Source organism: Pteropus medius, unplaced genomic scaffold, assembly GCF_902729225.1.
Source record: "Pteropus medius unplaced genomic scaffold, Ma_sr-lr_union100, whole genome shotgun sequence".
NCBI classification, from domain to species: domain Eukaryota; kingdom Metazoa; phylum Chordata; class Mammalia; order Chiroptera; family Pteropodidae; genus Pteropus; species Pteropus medius.
The window spans coordinates 12,594,862-12,613,072 of NW_024340701.1; the positions used below are offsets into that span (position 1 = coordinate 12,594,862).

Genomic DNA, 18,211 nt, shown 5'->3' on the forward strand with positions numbered 1-18,211 from the left:
TGGGTTTTTTTTTTTAGGTAAGTAGGGCAAATCTTAGGGAACTAATTTAATTATTTTTCCAAATTCCATTTATAGGTAGTAGAGATTCTTTCTAGATTCTGGCACTAGAATGAATGAGTTCTTGCTACCAGTGTGGTTTTTTGCCTCTTTATTTGTTCATTACAATTTTAATTAGGGGTTTGAAGCAAATGACATTTTGTTCAAAAAGTCTTATATATCAAAACAAAACAAAACAAAAACCTAAACAGACCAAACACAAAATGTAGGCTATTTCATAGAAACCCCCTTGTAATCTTGATGAAGTTAATTACAGGTGACAAGTTTCTCTGAGCTTTATACAGGCTTAAATCAAAGATGTGCTGGTGCATACTTCCCAAGCCTATTACCTTTCCCTACCTTTTGAAATGTTTGCTCAGGTCATAACAGTCTGTAGTTCTCGAAACTTATTATACTTTTGCTCTTTTTTTTTTTTTTTTGGCTTTGTCACACAATAGCCCTTTTTCTCTCTGAAATACTCTTCTCTGTCTCTCATCTGGTTAGTTTCTACAAGTCCCACCAAGCTCAGCTGATACACACTGGTAGAACATTGCTAAAGAGCAGACTCTGTTTAGACTGCTAGACTCAGGTTAAGTCCCATGATTTGAGGAGTTAAAGCATTCTAGCTATTTCCTTGAGAATCCTGTAATGTACTCCAGCTGAGAGGATATGAAATATGAAGGAAGAGGGCAGGAAGGAAACCGTGAAGAAGACCATTAGCCTTCAGGAGCTGTATAGTTTGTTCTGGCTACCATAGCAAACTACCACAGACTGGATGGTTTAAACAACAGAAATTTATTTCTCACAGTTCTGGAGGCTGGAAGTTCCAGATCAAAGTGTCAGCAAGTTTGGGTTCTTTGGCTTGTAGATAGCAGCCTTCTTGCTGTGCCCTCACATGGTCTTTTCTCTATGTGTCCAAATTTTCTCTTTTTATAAGGATACCAGTCAGATTGGATTAGGGTCTACCCTAATGACCTTGTTTTAATTTAATAAACTGTATAAAGGCCTTAGCTCCAAATATAGTCATAGTCTGAGGTCCTGGGGGCTGTGGCTTCAACATATGAATCAGAGAGGGGTAGGGATGCAGTTCATCCCACAACAGGAAAAAGATTCAAAGAACTCTAGCTTTTGAAACAATTTACTTAAGATCTCTGAACCTCAGTTTACTCATCTGTGAAGTAGGTATAAATATAACTCATGGGGCTGTTGGGAGTATGAAAAGAGATAAGTCATATAGACCATCTAGCCCCATGCCTAGGATGTTAGTTGCACGTGGATCAATCCCTTACACCCTCAGGTCGGGAGGTTATTTGGTTTTTATATAACTCAGCTGCTGGGGCGCTCATTTAACTGCATCTTCCTCAGCTTTCACATTCTTGGTCATGTAACCTAAATAGCATTCTTCTCCCCTTCCAATTAACTCTTGAGGAGGAGCACAGAACTTCCTGATATACAGGTGAAAAACTCTCAATTTAGACAAAAGGATTCTTTTTCCATTGACAGATGGGAATTAAGGTTAAGAAAAATTAGGAACTTGCCTAGGTTCCCAAAGCCAGTACATTTCAGAGCTAGGATTTCCATCTAGGCCTATATGATTCTGGACCTCGTGCTGCCTTTCCATGTGGATGAGGGCTGAAGGGATAGTGGGAGTTGTAAACTGGGGAGGAGAAGTTACCTGCAAGCCATGGGCTTCTTTGGATCATCAGTACTTCTGGAACTTAAAAGCCTCCCCACTTTTGTATCTGTATCCCATACCTCTACTGGGTCTTAGAGAAGAGCAGGAGATACTAAGCTCCTCAAATCCAGAACTGTGTTCAGCATCAAGGCCAAAGATGAAGCCTGCTATGGAACTCAGACAGTTTGCCTAAAGCCCCTGTGCCTAGCCACCATTCTATAAACTTCTGAGTTTCATAGGATTTGTAGGAGAGTATTTAGGATGTATTAAGAGCTGAGACCCTGAGGCCAGAGAGCCTGCATTTGACTTAGCCTTATTGATGAATTAATTTATCAGTTACATATTGATTTTAGCCCCTCTGTGCCTCAGTTTCCTCATTTGAAAAATAATGGTACCTACCTCGTGGGGGCACTTGCAAAGATTAAAATAATAGTATTGATAAAGCACTTAAAACATTGCTTAGAACATAGTAAGCACTATAAAAATGTTGGCCATTAGTAATAACAATACCTTATTGTTGTTTATTATCATCCTCACCCCATATGAATTATGGGCTTCTGGGAGAGAAGACTAGAATTAATGAACTGTTAAAAGCCAGGTTCAGTTTCCAAGACCGAACCAATGGGTAGATCCAAACCCATCTCTAATAGCTTGCTGCCTAACCATTTTCCTATTCTCATTAAAAAGTAATTGCTGAATCAGACACCTCATGTTTCCTTTATCTCCTAAAATCCTCTAGTTGTTTCTGGGATTATCAAACCAGTCCTTTTCAACCTAATTGCACTCTCAATAATGGGCCAGATGTGTATGATAAGTCCTACTTGTGGCTGTGTCAATTGCTCCACTCTATTTATGAAGCTGCCATAGCAGCTTCATTATTTATCCCCCACCTCAACACAATTTGGCGTGTGTGCCTGTGTTTTAAACTGGGTTTGAGGCATTTAATTTTGCCAATACAATTTTAGAGTATTAGTTTGCCTCCTGTTCTCTCTCTGCCCTCCTTAATTACCATTTATTGCAAAGTCACACAGAAACATTAAATGCTAATTCTGACTTACATGTTCCTGGCCAAGAACAGGGATAATAATTTCCATCTAACACAACCTGAACTCATTTTAAATAAGGGTGATTCAGAGTAGAGATTGGAAATCGTAATCAAGCCTTTCTCAAAATCGCCTTACCCTGGCAGTCATTCTCTAATGTCTCTGCTAATTGGTAAGCAAATGGCAAAAAAACAAAATCTCAATGTTACAAAAAAAAACTCACACAAAAAGCAACTTTGCAACAGCATTCATGAAATTGCTCCTCTCATCAGTTCTTACAACGTGACAGTTTAAGAAGAGAACACAACTCATTTTATTTGGTTAGATGGGGCTAATCCCACATCACCATAATCCCTCCTGATGTTTTATTGATTCTAAAGGACATTTAATCAGGAAGCAGCTCAGCACTAGAATCCTACTAATTAGCAAGCAGACACATTCAAAATGGGTTCCCAATTGAACAGCAGATTAATGGACAATATGTACCAAAATAATGTTTCGTGCATTTAGCTCCTAAAATGTGTGTCTAAATTGCATCTTTAATCTCTTAAGGATATAGGTTTGCATACAAAGCCCTTAACGGAATGGATTTAATTCAACAGAAGCAGCCTTAGCCAATGACTGTTTAAGGATGAAACAGGTTCATTACTTATACTTGCTATTCTTTACTGGTTTTCAAGGTTTTGATATCCTTGAACAGTCAAAGGTCAAAGATAGGTGAATAAAGAAATCAGTTTGCTTCTCTGATAAGCATGTAGAACAATGGGATATGAGAATATTGATATAATTTTAAGTAGCCTAACCTCATTTGCTCCCCACTCTTTTTCTCATATCTCTGATTCCTGGAACCTTGGTTCTGAATCAACTTTAATCAAATATACTATATACTTGATATAGTATGAGCTTTGATGCTTGCATTATCTCCTTTTATATTGTTGCCTTTTTGGAACTCCCAATTTTAGCTTATTAGTTTTCCACTAGGCTCTTAGTTCACTTCTCTGCTTTTGATGCTTAACCACTTTTCCTCACTCTCATCCAACCACCCCCAGGGTTTCAGAGAAGGGAATCTCCCATGTCCAGAGCTGGTCTGGTAGAAATTCATTGGCTAAGCTCAGCCTTCCATCATCCTTTATTTATCAATTGATATTTCCCATAATCACTACCCTTCTTTGTTTTTCTGTGTTGCTCTTATTACCATGTGATGTCACATATTCTATCTTATTTCCCTCCTCCATTAGATACAAACTTCATGAGGGAACTGGCTTTGTTTTATTCATATCTATATTCCCAATTACTAGAGTAGTGATTGGTGTACAGTAGATGCTCGATAAATGTTTGTTAAATAAATGAGTTAATCAAATATTTACCGTATACCTGCCATGTGCCAAGTACCAGCCTACAAGGGAATATAAAGTGAGGGAAATAGTCATTTTCTTTGCCAGCGTGGAGATCACTATCTAGACATAAACTAACAAATCACACAAATAAATACATAACTACAAATAGTGATAAGTGCCAGGAAATATAATGACAAGGAACCTGATTTCGATGAGGTGGTTAGGGAAGGCCTTCTTCAATTTGACCATGAGCTAAGGACTGGGCAGAATTTGTGTATCTATATCCTTAAGAGTATTTTGAGACTATTCCTCCTCTAGTTAATTCTATTGTTTTGAATACCTACTATGTTCCAAGCATTGCTCTAGACACTTGAGATTCATCAATGAATAAAACAAAGATTCTGCCTGCCCTACGGAACTATAGTCTATAATCTTATCAGAAATAAACATCAGAGAGACATCAGCAAATTACCAAATATGTTAGAAGTTGATAACTATATAGAAGAAAGTAAAAAGAAAACACATTACAGGAAAGAATGGGTAGGGTATTACACTTTGAAATAGAGTGGTTAGTGTAGGTTTCATTGATGAGGTGACATTTGAGCAAAAATTTGAAGGTGAAGAAGTTAGTATGAAGATATCTGGGGAAAGAGCCTTCTAGGCAAAGGAAACCTTTAGAGGATAGGTGTTAAGGTGGTTGTGTGCCTGGTGTGTTTGAGGAAGACAAGGAGCATATGTGACTGAAACATAATGAGCAAAGAAATTTGCAGATAGAGCCAGAGTAGTGATTGGGGAGAGCAGTGATAAGGAAGCAGATCACTACTCTGGCTCCTGTAGAACCCTATATGACGACTTTGATTTTTTCCTTCTTCTGAGTAAAATAAGATGCTCTTGCAGTGTCATGAGCAAAAACAAACAAACAAAAAAACCCAAACAAAACAAACTAACAAAAAACTATGTTTTAAACGGTCACGGTAGCTGCTATGTTAAGGATAAACTAGGGACAAGGGATAAACGGAGTTCAGTTAGAAGGCTAGTATAGTAATCCAGGAGAAAGATGATGGTAGCTTGGATGGGATATAGTTAAATAACAATAGACGTGATGACAAGTGACCAGATTCTGGACATACTCTGAACATAGAGTGGATTTACTAATGGATTACAGATGGATTAGAAATGAAATGTGAGGAAAAAAGGATTACTGGTATGTTATATTTTTATTTTAATTTATTTAATATATTTTCTAATTTCTCTTGTGATTTTTCTCCTAATAATAAAATACATTTTCTGCTTTTCATGCTTGGCAATTTTTGTACAAATGCCAGAAATTGTTAATTTTATATTTTTGATTTGAGATTTTGTGTTCTCTTAGAAGCTTTGGGGATGTAGTCAACTTGGAAATGGTTTGGTCATTTTAAGCTTTATTGGGGTTCTTAAAATTTGTTAATTTGTCTAGGGTAATTTGGCCTCACTACAGCACAATGCTCTCCTGAGGACTCTACTCAGTGCTTGCCACGTGTATTCCTCTCTGATATTTGAGAATATGAACTATTCCCAAACCTGTATGAGATCTGAGTATTTTCTGCCTTTTTCTTTTGGTGTTTCTTTCTCTGGCCTTGGGTAGTTTCCTCAAATACATACATTAGCCTGTACTCACATGAAGACTTGAGGGCAACTCTTTGGAAAACTACAGAAAGAACTTCCTGGTTATCTCTCCTTTCTGCTACTCTGTACTGTACATTCTAGCCTCCTTGGCCTTCCTGAACTCTGAATTCTATCTCTCTAGCTCAAGGAGAATTCTGGGTTCAGTGTGGATTCCTCTTTCTTGTTTAATAAGCTGAGCTTACTTCATTTTTCTCTCAAGAATCACTGCTGCCTCTTGTCCAATGTCTAAAAGCAATTGCTTCATAGAGTTTGCCATATGTTTTAGTTATTTAAGATAGAATGGTAAATTTGATTGTTGACAGTCTATAATGGCTGGAAATAGAAGTTTACTGCTTTTGTTTTTCTATGGTTAAGAAGATCCTTTGGTCTTAATATAGTCAGACATTTCTTAACTCTGTCTTTAGGTGATGAAATTGATTGTTTCACATATAAACCTTCTAGTCTAAAGACATCTGTGTTTAGTACCTTTTAGAGGATTATATGAATAAAAAATTTACTTACTTTATTTCATCTTGGTTACCCAAATCTTGATGATTAAGCAATGTTTCCAGGAGGCTCAAAGTCAGATGTAATCCATGTTTCCCACAGATAGCCCTGACCTGCAAATAAAACACAATTTGAAAATTTTCACTGTAATAAAATAAAAATTTGAATTTTCCTTTCATAATTGGAACCTATATAATCTTGACAAAGATTTAATACCCAGGAGTGCATTGTACCATTAGGATACCATTCATGACAAGGATGTCCAATTGAATTCTCATCAATAGCAGTTTCTTATTTGGTTGACAGAGGTATAGTTTATTATCCAGAAGTCACTGAACTTTGAAATTCTGATCTTACATTTTTGTCAGCCATGGAATTGGTGATGGTCAAGGCCTAGAAATTATATACACTTATTATATAGGTAAATTGCAAAGTAATTTTGTATATCTACTTTGATTTATAAGATAAGCCTATTGTGTTACAATGGTGAATATAACTGTCTGCATTTTATATGTGAGGAAACCAAGACTTAGATTATGTGACCTTAATGTCATGTAGTTAATCAGTTATGGAACTTAATCTAGAAACCAGATGCTCAATAAATATTTTTGGATAAATGAATGAAGTATCACTGCAGTTTTCCAAATGCTTAATATTTTATGAGTCTAATTGACAAACCAGTTCAGTTCTCAGGTTGATGGGTGGGTAATACTTAGATTTAAACATGTCATACTTTTAGGGGTGTGATAGCATATGTTGTATGTTTAGCATAATGTTTAAGCATATAGATTTTGGAATGAAACAGGACTTATTCTGAACACCAGATCTGCTGCCTGTGATCTGTGTGACCTCAGAAAGTTATTTAACCTTTCTATGCCCAATTACTTCATCTACAAAATAAGACTAGTATTTTATTCTTTCCAGGATTCTGTGAAGATTACATGATAAACAGAATAGTGCCTGGCTTTTAGTAGACATTGGATTAATATCTGTTGAATGAAGAAAATGGAGAGAGAGGAAGAAAAAAGAGGGAAAAGAAAGAAGAGAGAAGAGGAAAGGAAACGGGGTGGGGAGAGAGAGAACCAGGGGGAGAGTGAGGGTGAGAGAAAGGAAGGGAGAGAGAAGGAAGAAGAAGGAAGGGAGGAAGGGACAAAGAACTTTAAAAATGTCTAATAATTTAGCGTTTGGGCTAAATAGTAGCTACTAAACAGTAGCTAGTATTATTATTTTGAGAGGAAGTTCATTATAGTAACTGCATTAAGCATGTCTTTTTATTCCAATGCTATGACAACATAGGGGCCTTGCTGACCCTGGAGAGATTGCTCCTCCCAGGGCTAGCCAGTTCCTAGATATAGTAAAGGACTGGCTTGAGAGAGTGCTTTTTCATATGCAAACCAACCATCATCTTTATCGGGGCTCTCACACTTGGGCCACTATTTCCCTGCCGTAATCTCCCCAGGACCCAATATCAAGCAACTAAGGACATACCATATGCCTCAGAGCCCCCAAATTATTCAAACAACCCAATCCTAAACCTGCTTACTCTGCCTAGCTCATTCTACAAAAAAGGCTCTTATCCACATTTTCCCCTCATCCTCTGCCTCCTGACAGCCCCTGGTGCTTCCTGGTGTGGCCTGTGTGACATGCGATGCCCCCTTCTTGGAAACTGTAACAAACTCTTTTTTTCAGTGGCAGTCATCTCCTGATCTGTTAGTCTCCAGAGCTGAATAATAATAAAACCTAGACTTTAAAACAGTGACAAAAATAATTTTCACTTGTCTTTATGTAAGGAAACAAACAACAAATCTGGGTTTGAAAGTTGCAAATTTTACTAGGTGTAAAGGAGTGGTATCAGGGAAACTTAATAACAAAAAAAGGTCAATTTGAAACATGAAAAATGAGTAAGTTTGCCAGAAGAATAAGGGGTTGGGGAGAATTCTAAGCAGAATAAAAGCATGTACAAATAATGGGTGAGGAAGAACGTAGTGCTTTTTAGAAACTGCATATATTTTGATATCCACTCTTCTCTAGTTTTATACCCCTTTCCGAGCTGGGTAGTAATTATCTGTTCATTGGTGCTTCTTTACAAGACAGTGGCTTACTAAGGGTTGTAATTGTGTTTCATTTTCCTATCACCATTGCCTAACACAGTGCTGAAAAATAAAAGATTAATAATTATTGAATAAGTGAATACATGGATGAATGAGAAAGTGGTTGAATGAGGAAGTGGATGAATGAGTTGAATACACTAAAGAGTGGAGTATGTATGGACAGAGGTTGGCAAAAAATTTTAGAGAGGTAGAAATTAGACACATTACACCATTTTACTCCCTAAATAAGAATTGATTCATCCTTATGTTTAGAGCATATTAATGTATTTTTAAACATCAATATTAAGAGGTTATTCTAAAAACAGTTCATTTACTTCTGGCAATATTGAGTTTTGCTGTAGGCTAAAATGAACAGCAGGTTAGAAATAGTACATCAGAGTTCCTAGAAGCAGATTGATTGATAGCTGCTAAGAATTGACTGCTGACAGTTGTAAAGGAGTAATAGAAACATCTACCAGAAAATCTTGGCAATTTAGTGTTATTCAGGATTATTATTAAAATTCTTTAAAGCATGAATATTCGTAATGATGACCCTTGTTCGATAAGAAAGCATTTGATTATGTGAAGTTTTTTTCTGTTTAATAAGGAATTTTTAAAATCAAATGTAAATAATCTATCTCATTTAGAAAATGACATGTGAAATTAAATGTTTATTTCCCCAAAATGCCCCTTGAAAGAGTGGTGCACAGATGCTCTCTTAACATTCTTACTTCCCATTATGGCTCCATTTTTATTTTACCTAATCACTATACCACAATTCTTAAACTGTGTTTACCAAGTCACTAGTAACCTCCATTGTTTCAAAATACTTTTCAGTCCTAATTATAGATGGCCTCTTCACAGCATGTGACATAGCTGATCACACCATCCTTCTATACATCTTTTCTCTTGGCTTTTTTTTTTACTACTCCTACCACTCTTTTGATTATCCGTAGTCTTCTTTGTTGGCTTTTCTCTGTCTACCTATCCCTTAACATTGAGTGCCCTCTTCAATTTTCCCTTCTCACTTTTCATTATGTCCCTAGTAATCCCAATTACTTCCATGACTTCAACTCCATGTTGAAAATTCTTAAATCATTATTTAGTTTTAACCTTGCAACATAGATCAACATATTCAAAACAACTCATCATTGCTTCTTCTACTCCTCCACACTGCTGCTTTTCTGTTTCGTGTCTCGGAGATGGTATCATCTACCAAGTTGCCAAAGCTAGAACCTCGAGTCATTTTTGAGTCTTCCTAATTCAGGATTCACATCCAATTAGTCACTAAGAACTACTTTTGTATCTCAGTAATGAGACACCTTCTTGATAATAATGAGAAAGTTGCATGAGGATGAAGCAAAAAGAAATGAGAAGCATAGCCGCCTGTGTTCTAGTTAGCTTCTTCTGGAAGGATGATCTGGGAGTAGTTTGAGATGTAAAGTGGAAAGAGGATGAGTTCAAGAGATGAAGAATATAGATTATGTTATAAAAAGTTCAAAGTGAACCTGCATGCTTGAGTGCATCTTAGGTTCTACAGATTTATTGAATCATCTTAGGTTCTACAGATTTATTGAATCTATGGTCAAGCTGGTTAATAAATGTATGTGAATCCATGTTGCCTCAGCAGTCCTTCCATTGCATCAAAGACATGCCATCATTGCATCAAAGGCATGCTAGAGGAACAGGATGAGTGAGTCCTTAGAATGAGGATGACAAGTATTTGGTATGTTTTCATACCGTTTTTTGGCAGTGGTCAAAATTCTATTGATTTGAGTGTCAAGACTCAGATTATTGGTTAAGACTGAATTTACCTGAGAAGATACAAATGACCTGTGAACCCTTTGAAATGTTGGCTGTGAAGATGTGCCTCAGCACCCCCACCTCCACCCAGCACAGGGTGCGTAGATTTTATGAGAAACTTAAGGAGTCTGTAATTCTCTCTCATGCATCCCAACAAGATTTAGTACTGGTCAGAAAGAAAAGCCTTTCCAACTCAGATGATCTTTCCCAGTCCACTTTAAAGTCCTGTGTCCAGGAGCAAGGATTTTGGTGTGGAACCACTGCTGCTTTCTGTATCTAATGTCCTTTGGTTCCCAATTTGTCTCACGTTCTGGGGAAACAGAAATCTATTTAACATGCTTCCCAGAACTGTACTATACTTTGAGTGAGTTCCAGATGTCTTAAGAGATACCAGATGGCTCATGAAGCACAGACCAGCTTTAAGGAAAATGTGCCCCATTTCCTTGGATATGAACCACAAATTTAAGCTGTTAGGGCCAGCTGTTGGGGGAGAAGTTTAAGGCCTTTTCTGATAACTAGTGCTCAGTGTGGCCATCATTGACCCGAGGAAAGCTCCTTTTTCCTTAGGCTGTTTTGAAGTGATACTTTCATCAAACACTGATTTTTTAATAAAGTAAACTAATATTTACTGAGTGCCTCATATATCTGACTGCGTAAAGTGCCTTCACGTACTTACCTTGTTTAATCCTCACAGTAGACATGGGTGGTAAATATTTGGAACCCAGTTTTTCCATATGAAATATCTGAGGTACAAAGAGTTTAAGCAAATTTATTTTGATTTTCAAGTCACTTATGTTCAATCCTATGAGTATCATCTGAGAACATACAACTTCACTGATGGTGATAGTTTCTAGTAACAAAGAATTGGTGCTTCTTTATTTCTACTTATCTATTCCTGAACATGATAAAAGATGTTTATGATGTGTGGAATCTCCTGTAGTATTCTCTCTTTTAGTGAAACATGCTTTCATGTGTAATATTCACATACATACACACACATAATATCACGAGCTTTGCCTTTGCATACTTGATTGACTGTATAAATAAAAGTGTAGAGAAGGCCACTTCTATGCTAGAATAAGAACCCACTTACAGCATATCATGTCCTTGCTTTCTTAGTGAACATAATTTGTTCTTTTCGATTCTCTGACTCTCAATTCTAACCCATGTTTACCTAGATGAAAGGTATTTTCTAATCTTTTCAATGGGACTCCCCCACTTCCTCATAATTTCTAATCCTTTCTACTCCTGGAATTCTAACTCTTGTATCCTGGGTTCAGTGGAATCTTCTAGATATCTTCTGTCTAATGAAGTTCCAATTCTAGCTCTTAATTTTCAGTTTCCTTTTGTACTTAGAATTCTGCCTCTGCCACTCACTAGCTATGGCCCTTGAGTAATTCAACTGGCCTCTCTGAAACTCAGTTTTTAAAATTTATTAAGTAGGTATTATAACACCTATTTAGACTTTTGCAGTTATCTGTAAGTGTTAAGTGAGATGATGTAAATAAGGCATCTAGTACAGTACTTGGCACTTAGTAAGAACTCAAAGCTTAGTGGTTGTTAGTGGAATTGTAGAAATAGCGGTAATTATTATTTCACCTGTATCCTGGGGTTTATAATTAATATGGTTCTGGACCTTCTTCCATGAACATCTGCACTATTAATTAACGCTTTGAAACAGGATGCTATTCTCTATCAGCAATAAATCACATTAGTTTCTAAAATTTGGTATTCCTAAGGAATGGGATACCACATGCTGACCTCACTGGAAGCTGGTAGAAGATGTGAGAAATGACCATTTGGCCTTGGCAAAATATTTGTTTTCCATTGTGAAATATTATTTTAGTATGGTTATATTCTTTATTGTTAACATAAAGCAGCCTGATGTAAGTAATTCGTGGATCAATTCTGCACATTTCACAATTCCTTTTCTATTTTGTTTTTCACCTCTCTAGCACAGAAAACAAAACAAAACAAAACAAAACTCTGTAATGTAATCCACAGGCAGAACACAGATCATAACTGTGCTTTTTTACTATAGATCCAAAGACCCAATGTAGCCTTTTAGAGATGAATAAATCTGAAATCTAATTTTATTTACCTTGGGTGGGGATAGGTAGCCAGAGAATGAGCGATCTTCTTTTCGAAAACTCAGATTAAGGCTCTCTATGTTGAGTTTGCCATTTGTTGTTCTTAGTGCCATCTTTAAGATTTCCAACAGGCCCTTTTTCATTTCTGACTGCAAACTGGAGTTTGGAGGAGCAGTATCACTTGGAGAGGCAGGGGAAAGGCTGTGAAAAGATGATCCATTGAAAGCCACTGTATTTTTTTATATTATGTCACTCACCCTTGTTATACACCATGGCTCCAGAGAACCCACCCAGTAAGGCCTTTTAAATCTCTGTAACCTGGTCATGGGACTGCAATTTGTGATTTCATAGATTAATTCAAATCTGTTCCATTCTAGGAGCACTACGGTCTCTTCCAGGAGGAACCAATCAATTCAACTAGAACATAGACCAAAATTTGTATTCCATTCTCTCATTTTTCCAGGTTGAGAGAAAAAATTCAGAGTGACTTAGTAGTTTACTTTACTTACTTGATTTTACTTTTTAAAGCGCAGGATAATCAAATTTCTAAATGGTACATTGTCACAAGCAAAGCAGACCCTGTTAGAGCGCTGTAACCAGGGAACCTATATAGAAGGAAATTTTAAACCAGGTGAACTTCCTGCATTATCCATAAATCTGCTGTTTGTATCTGGAAAACCCAGAAAATATTTGAGAGTAATTACTTACTTACCATGTGGCATGTTAATATATGTAATTATTCAGACAGTTTATCTGGCTATTGTTACTTTATATAGCAGGTGAAAAATACCAGGGTGATAAAATGTTAGTCATTTATTTTATGAAACTAGTTTGAGATATTTACTCATTTAACATTCAAAGATATGTGTCTTTCCAGATTTGGCTGACCTATCTTCTCTACAGTGAAGCTTTTTGTAATTTCCATTATCTCAACTTAAGCACCATTTCCCTAGAGGGACATTCTATGACATCCTCTATCCTCCACTCATATAAATCGGTTTGCTTTCAGTGTGTTCTTGGTAAAGCTCTAACAACCAACAATTCAAGATAAAGTCCTAACTTGGAGCATTTCTAATTTTCATGTATAAATATGCCCACCATGGCTGATTTCAAGCTACCAATATGTCACTGAATGAGGACTTGGGAACTGATGCTCACAGTAGGTCCTCATGGTGCTCTAGCACCCTCTGCTTGATAAACTCTTTCATAATTCCTTGTTCTTTTCCTTATGTCTCCCTCGAATTGTGGTTGCCTCTTTATTTCTTTGGTCATTGTTTCATGCTTGACCTCCGAAGCAGATTGCTCCATAAGAAGTGGGTCAAATCTACTTTGTTCCTTACTATTTCCAGATCTTGTACAGTATGTGTAATTGATTATTTTTGGATGTATTTAATTTTTCCTAAAGGTCGTATTGTATTTTCTTTTTCCTCTGTGACTCTTACTTGAGTTTTGGCTCTAAACTATACCATTCTGAACTATTTAATAATAGTGAATATTTTCCAAAAGCACGATACAGGAAAGGAGAAGTGACTATCTATGTTTTGGTTACCTAGCTCTGCACCCTTCTTCCTTTCAAGGAGTTCCCCAGCTCAGGAGTCTGCCTCTTACTTTAGCAGAGGAAAATGCCAGCTATTTGCTTATCAGCTTTTCTTTGCTGCTTAGGGTATATGACTGTGGCCTTGCCAATCAGGTGTACCTGTCCCAGATTTGAATCAGAAGTGTTCCTTCCTCTTTTTTTTTTCTCACACCAGTTTTTGGAGATAGAAGTTCATTAGTCTCTGGCCCCTAGCTCAGTAGGGCAGCCCCTAGCTGAATGGGCAGGTGTTGTATGAATCCCATATACTGTGTTTGGTGGGGTTTCTTAGAAAACCTGCTGCAGGAGTCAATTTCATCTGGTCCAACTTAGGTGGTGAGAGCTGTTGCCACTCCTGCTCCCACTGGTGATGCTAGAGGCTTTTTAAACATCACAGAGCTGCCTCATTAAAAGCTCTACCTGACAGAAATGAGAGGGCATTTTCCTGAGCAGCACATTAATTAAAAAAGAGCCTGGATTCATTACAGGCCATCAGTCCTGCGCTTCTACACATACACACTGTCTGGTTTGTGTAAACCAGCACCTTCTCTGAGGAGTTCAAAATGATCTCTTTATGTACCTTTTTATAGGCTAGATATCCAGATGTCCCTTCATGTGAAATGATGCAAGCTCTTTGAATAACTGGAAGTGCCAATTACATTTAATAAATGTTTACCGAACATTTCCCATGTGTCAGGAACTATGCTAGAACTATGCTAGACGCTGAGTTGGCCAGGACAGACACTATCCCTAACCTCAACTATCAAATAAATAATTACAAATACAATGTCTGTTATGAAGGGGAAAGACTATGGGGCCATTCGGTAAAGAGATATATTCTAGCCTATGGCTCAGGACAGGCTTCCTGTCTAGGAATCATAAGACCTATATCTGCCAATGAGTGGCCATGTTTTCCAGTGCATAGTGTATTAGCTCTCAAGGGCCAAATCTCATAATCTGTATTATACAGTGTGGTTGTTGATTATTAAAAATGTATAGGACTTTATGGCTGTCAGTAGGACAGTTACTTCCAGAGTGAGATTTGCCTGGCATATCCACATGGCAGTATCACTTTCTTTGGACTATGAGCCCTTAAAGGAGAGACTGAGCCTTGCCAACTTCTAAATTCACTGTGCCCAGCAAAGTGTGCCTGGCAAACAGCTGCTCTTCAATGAATATTTGTTGAATGAAGTACCAGAATCAAAAAGGGCACCCTGGAGAAGGGAATTAAGTCTAACATTTGGCCTAGGGACATTTTACAGAAAACTACCTTTTTCCTAGAGTAAAGATATAAATTTGTATGCCATGGCACTTAGTCATTATGTCACATATGTAACTGAAGAGAGTGTCTTCTGGAAAGGTAGTTTAAAAATAGTAACAAATACTTATATAGCATTTACTATGTACCAGGCACTGTTTTTAAGAACTTTGTATTAATTAACTCAGTCATTGTTACAAATCTCTGGAGTTCAGTGAAGTTTATTATTCCCATTTTACAGTTTTTCTTAGAATGGAAGCACAGAGAGGGTAAGTGACTAGTCTAAAGTTACAAAGCTCCTTTGTGCAGAGATCGGGATTGAGCCCAGACTTCTGGCAATGAGGCTATGCTCCTAATCACTGCACTTTGGTCATTTTTCTTGGAGAATGCAGAAACTATCATGCTTTACAGTGTCTCATCTCTAAAGATAATCTTCACATCCTATTTTTACTTTTGGTCATTTATTTTCCCTGAGATTATGTAAAGGAATTATCGATGCTTGTACCTCAAACATTTGTTGGCTAGTAGTCCAGGAGTTCACTGACTGAACAGATTTCTGGAATCACACTCTAGATTAGCTCTGCACCAGTACGCAATTATTTCTTATTTCATAATGAGGTTTTTCATTTTCACATGACAACTGCATAAAAAAGACACTCTTGATGTTAAGAAACACATGCCATTTCTGCAAATAATTTTCTGTGCCAACCTATGTACAATAGAGAAAGAGAACTACAAATAGAAGCCAAGTGTCGGTGAAGAGCAAAATGGATCTGCATTGGATGGGCTTTTAGAGTAATTGGCCTCCAAGATCCCTGCCAGCTCTGGAAGTCTAGGGATAGTATGCCCACAAAGACAGAGAAAAGTACCTTTTGCTGTGATGGCTACCACCCTCAGTTTTCTTCAGGTTGCTGTCCACAACTTGTTTGCTTTGCTGTGGATCATCTGAAGCTGCAACTTTTAAAAACCAGAGTAGCTTTTCATAATTCACCTGAAAATTAAATATGCTCATTTAATTTACATGTAAGGGAAAGAGGTCTGCTGAGATAAAATGTGTTTGGAAATTTATTAGTGCTTTTTACCAAATAGTCCTATTATTCTCCTTTCTGGATAGATGGTGAAATTGTATTTCCTGGTTGGATAGGGCCATGTGACCAGTTCTGGCCTATGAGTTGTGAGCAGAAGTGACATGTGCTACTTCTGGGTAAAGGATTAAACTCGCGTGAGACCCTCCAGATCTCTCATTTTTCCTCTCTGCCATCATGTCCAAAAATATTTCAGAGTGTCTGTTTCATCAGCGCCTGGATTTTGGAGCTATGACAGTGACAGTACTGAGAAGAGCCTGTGGCTAACTCATTACAGAAATGTAAATGAAAAAAGCTTTTGTTGTTTTAAGCAACTGAGACTTTGAGGCTGTTTGTTACTACATCATAACCTAGCCTCTAGCCTCTCTTTCTCTCACTCACATCTATTACATACTTTATATAACATATGCTTATATTTAGATATATTCAGCATGTATATTCAGATTATTTGGGGAGAAGGCTTTATTAAGCTAAATGAAAAAAAAACTCAAGGCTTTTTTTTATATAGAGAAGGACTGAAGGAATGTCATCCATTTCCATTGCTGAGCTGGATGACATCCTAGGAACAGTGATGGACAGACAACTGAAGAGCAGTGGAAGGGGTGGCAGTGGAGGAGATATAAGATCTCCAGTATAAGTAGGTTTCAGGGTAGAAAATTTGATTGAACTGAAGAGTCATAGAGGTTGTGCTAATATGTTAGCATTGTATCGCTAAATACTTCTGTTACTAAATCCTTAGCCTATCTCCATGAGGTTGGTTTTGGTCTAATTTTTTTTTTTTTGTCTAGTTTTCTATCAATACATGCTCACTAATTATTTACCCAGTGATATTACTTCTTCCTATTTTAGGATATTTTCCACTAGCTCCCTGAATTTGCCTACACTTGGACCGTTCTTTGTGTTCACTCACAAGTGTGAGCTTGGGAAGTGCAGTCAGAGAAAGAACACTGCCTTTGTATTGGAGAATCTTTATGTCTGCCCTGAGTCTTCCAGCAATTTTCTGGGTGCCCTGAGAAAGTTCCTTAACCCTTCTGGGTCTCAGTTTCCTAATGAGTTCTATTTCAAAGAAAGATACCCCTCATCTCTAACTCTCTAAGAACTATCATGATATATCTTAGTCAAGTTCTCCAGTCTTTTCTTAAAATTTACAGATGGATTAGCTTGTAAGTGGACTTAAGTGTGCCCATTATCTCAAATCTGTAAGTATTCCAATAATGTTAAGAATGGACAATGAAAGTTGAGATAGGAAAGCCCTTTAAAGAGAAATTAAGCAGGACTAAGAGACCTAAATTTATTTTATATTCTGGTCTATTCAGACCAGAGATTTATACATCTGAATATAAATAAGCTTTGTATCTTAGGAGTCAATAGTAAAGGTTATATTCAAGAAAGAAACTTGCTTTTTAATTCTATTACTTTGGTTGGTTCAAGTAAAATAAACAAAAGGAACCCGCATTTAAAATAGCAAGGTGGCCATACCATTTCAGGAGAGCCCCTTCTAGAAAATCTCTGGCAGAGGATCTTGATTGTTGGTAACTGTAGAGGGACTTCATGCCTCAAGAAGAGGTGGCTCAGCTGAGATTGAAGAAGAAATCCTGAAAAGGTGGGATCTAGGATCTTCAGCTCTTTCTCAAGCCTGTCTAATAAGCCAGAACTCAAAGAGCATGACTTGAGTTCTCTTCTGACCAGGGCAAGAAGAAAAGTATCTTCTTTAGTCATTCCAGTTGGCCTCTGGGCAATATCCTGACACAACAACAACAACAAATTAACTCGGCTCTAAAATAATGATGGCTGTAGGCTAATACAAGGAAGCAGAAGCCTATAAGGGCTGGTATCATTCACTTTCAGGCCTATCCTAGAATAGGATGAATTAGTAACACCTAAAGGTAAGTATTTGGGTGTATTTATTAGTTTACAATACCTCAGGACCTTCTTCAGGAGAATATCACTTCAAAGTACATAACTCTGTTAGAAGGCTCTTTAAGGTATATATCATCTGTTGTTTACAAAGTAACTTCTTGATTATAAGAGAATTTAGAATAAGAAATCTTAAACACCCATTGGATATGA

At 37.2% G+C, this 18,211-nt stretch overlaps 1 protein-coding gene across 1 annotated transcript in view; it reads right to left on the minus strand.

The window, feature by feature from the left end:
- Positions 1-18,211, minus strand: part of CUNH1orf87 (chromosome unknown C1orf87 homolog) — a 64,693-nt gene that overhangs the window by 20,149 nt on the left and 26,333 nt on the right. Inside the window, 4 exon segments of the mRNA XM_039887778.1 lie at positions 6,258-6,355; positions 12,237-12,426; positions 15,926-16,047; positions 17,621-17,884. Coding sequence (XP_039743712.1) covers positions 6,258-6,355; positions 12,237-12,426; positions 15,926-16,047; positions 17,621-17,884 — 674 coding nt within the window.